The 2,108-nt window shown below is 70.2% G+C and overlaps 1 protein-coding gene across 1 annotated transcript in view; it reads right to left on the bottom strand.

The window, feature by feature from the left end:
* Positions 1-549: 549 nt before the first annotated feature.
* Positions 550-2,108, bottom strand: part of ACP5 (acid phosphatase 5, tartrate resistant) — a 2,244-nt gene continuing 685 nt past the window's right edge. The window contains exons 3-5 of the mRNA XM_010569815.1: positions 1,744-1,871; positions 1,263-1,614; positions 550-786 (exon numbers count right to left, since the gene is read on the bottom strand). Coding sequence (XP_010568117.1) covers positions 550-786; positions 1,263-1,614; positions 1,744-1,871 — 717 coding nt within the window. The remainder of the gene's footprint in view (positions 787-1,262; positions 1,615-1,743; positions 1,872-2,108) is intronic.

A 2,108-nucleotide genomic window follows, 5' to 3' on the forward strand; every position in this document is an offset into this window, starting at 1 on the left:
CGGCCCCGGCCGCGCCCCCACCTGGCGCCGCTTCCACCCGCCCTGCGCCCATTGGGCGACGGACGCGCGGCCCCAGCCAACCGGCAGTGGCCGCTGCCACCACGTGGGCCGGAGTTGCCCCGCCCCCCCCGCGATCGGAGGCGAAACGCTGCTGTTTTGGGGCGGTCGGGGCAGCGGCTCCGTCCAAAGCCCTTTATTGGGGGCGCACTGGGGACCCGTGGAGGCCGGGGCTAGGGGCTTCTACAGGGCCTCGGGGGTCCCCGGGGTCAGGGGTCACGGGGGCCCCGCCCTGTGTCCCCAGGTCAAGGGTCACGAGGGGTCCGGCCCCATGCCCCCACAGGGTCCCCGAGCACCAAGGGGGCCGGGGGCTGCTGGCTGCCCTCGCGGGGTCCCACACGGCCTGGGGACACAAGGGTCCGTGATGGGCATCCCCCCATGCCAGGGGCCAGGGGTGCCACCAGGTGCCCCCTTGCGTCCCCTGCTGTCTCAGGTCCTGGGATCCTCCAGGGTCCTGGCACTGCGGGGGTCAGGCGCTGGGGGTCTCAGGGGTCACAGGTCACGGGGGGGCAAGGCCACACGGTAGAGGACGCGGCCGGTGGCCTCCAGGTAGGTGACGGTGGCCGCATGGGCGTCCAGGCGCAGGTGGGCAAAGCCACCGGGGGACGCGGGCGCCCCGAAGAAGAACCGGAGGGAGCCGGGGGGCACGGCCCCGCTGTGGTGCTGGGACTCTTCCATGAAGTTGCCGGCACCACTCACCACATAGCCAACCCCCCCTTCCTCCAGGAACTGGGGGGTAAAGGTGGGGGGGGGGGTGTCAGGGGTCTGGACACCTGGGTCCCCACCTAGATGGCCGGGTCCCTCCCCCAGACACCAGGACCCTGCCCACCCCCCACCCCCCCCAGGGACTGGGGGGGCACAGGGGTGGGGGTTGAGCATCTGGACCCCTGGGCCCCGCCCACCTCCTGCTCCAGGAACTGGGGAGGTAGGGGGGGTCAAGGGGGCAGCGGCCCCTTGGGGGTCAGAGAGGGGTCAGAGGGGGGTCCCTGGACACAGGGGTCCAGTGGGGAGTCTAGGGGTCCTCTCAATGCCAGGGTCCCATGGCAGGGGGGGGTGTCTGGAGGGTTCCTCGGACACCATGATCCCATTGCAGGGGGCCCCAGACACCAGGGTCCTGTGTCAGGTTTTGGGGGGGTCCTTGGACACTGAGGTCCCATGGGGGGAGGTCTGGGGGTCCCCCCAGAGGCCAGGGTCCCCGGGCTCACCTGCAGGTTGTGGTCGTGGCCGCAGAGGTAGGCAGTGACGCGGTGGCGCCGCAGCAGCGGCCGCAGCAGCCGCACCAGGCAGGCAGTGGGGCCGTGCTCGGCCACCGACCACACCGGGTAGTGGCCAGCCACCAGCACGTAGTGGTCGTGGCGTGCAGCAGCCAGGCGTCCCCGCAGCCAGGCCAGCTGCGCTGCCGCTGCCCCCGCATCCTGGGGGCCCTTGGGGGCACCCCCCACCCCAAAGTCATCCCCACCACCGCAGAGCAGCACCGTGTCCAGCATCAGCAGCCGGGCCGAGACGTTGGTGCCCGGCAGGGAGAGGCGCAGGCTGTAGTAGTAGTGCGGGAAGTGCCTGTGGGACACAGGGGGCTTGGGGACACTTGGGGACATCCCAGGGGTACTTGGGGACACAGGCAGGTGGCTATGCCAGGGAACAAACAGCAACTGCACAGGGGTCCTGGCTGTGCTGGGGGGTCCCTACCATCGGGGGGAGCGGTGCCCATATGCCAGCTGCGCGGTGACATTCCCAGCATGGTCGTGGTTCCCAGCCAGCACGAACCAGGGCAGCTCCCGCAGCCCCGGGGCTGTGAACACCCGCTCAAAGGTCTCCTGCCAGGAGGACATGGGGGGGCACAGGGAGGACAGGGGGAGTAGGAAACAGAGAGAGATACATGGGGACACAGAATGGGGATGTGTAGGGACAGTGGGAGCTGAGCACAGTCCGCCCAGCCAGGCTCCCCACAACCCCCCTGGGGACGTTTGGGTTCCACTCATAGAGGTACTGGGGTCACCCCTGAGATTCTGCCCCCCCCCAAGACTGGGAGTCCCCCATACAGATTTTGGGAT

Source organism: Haliaeetus leucocephalus, unplaced genomic scaffold (genome assembly GCF_000737465.1).
Source record: "Haliaeetus leucocephalus isolate CR32 unplaced genomic scaffold, Haliaeetus_leucocephalus-4.0 Scaffold274, whole genome shotgun sequence".
Taxonomy (NCBI): domain Eukaryota; kingdom Metazoa; phylum Chordata; class Aves; order Accipitriformes; family Accipitridae; genus Haliaeetus; species Haliaeetus leucocephalus.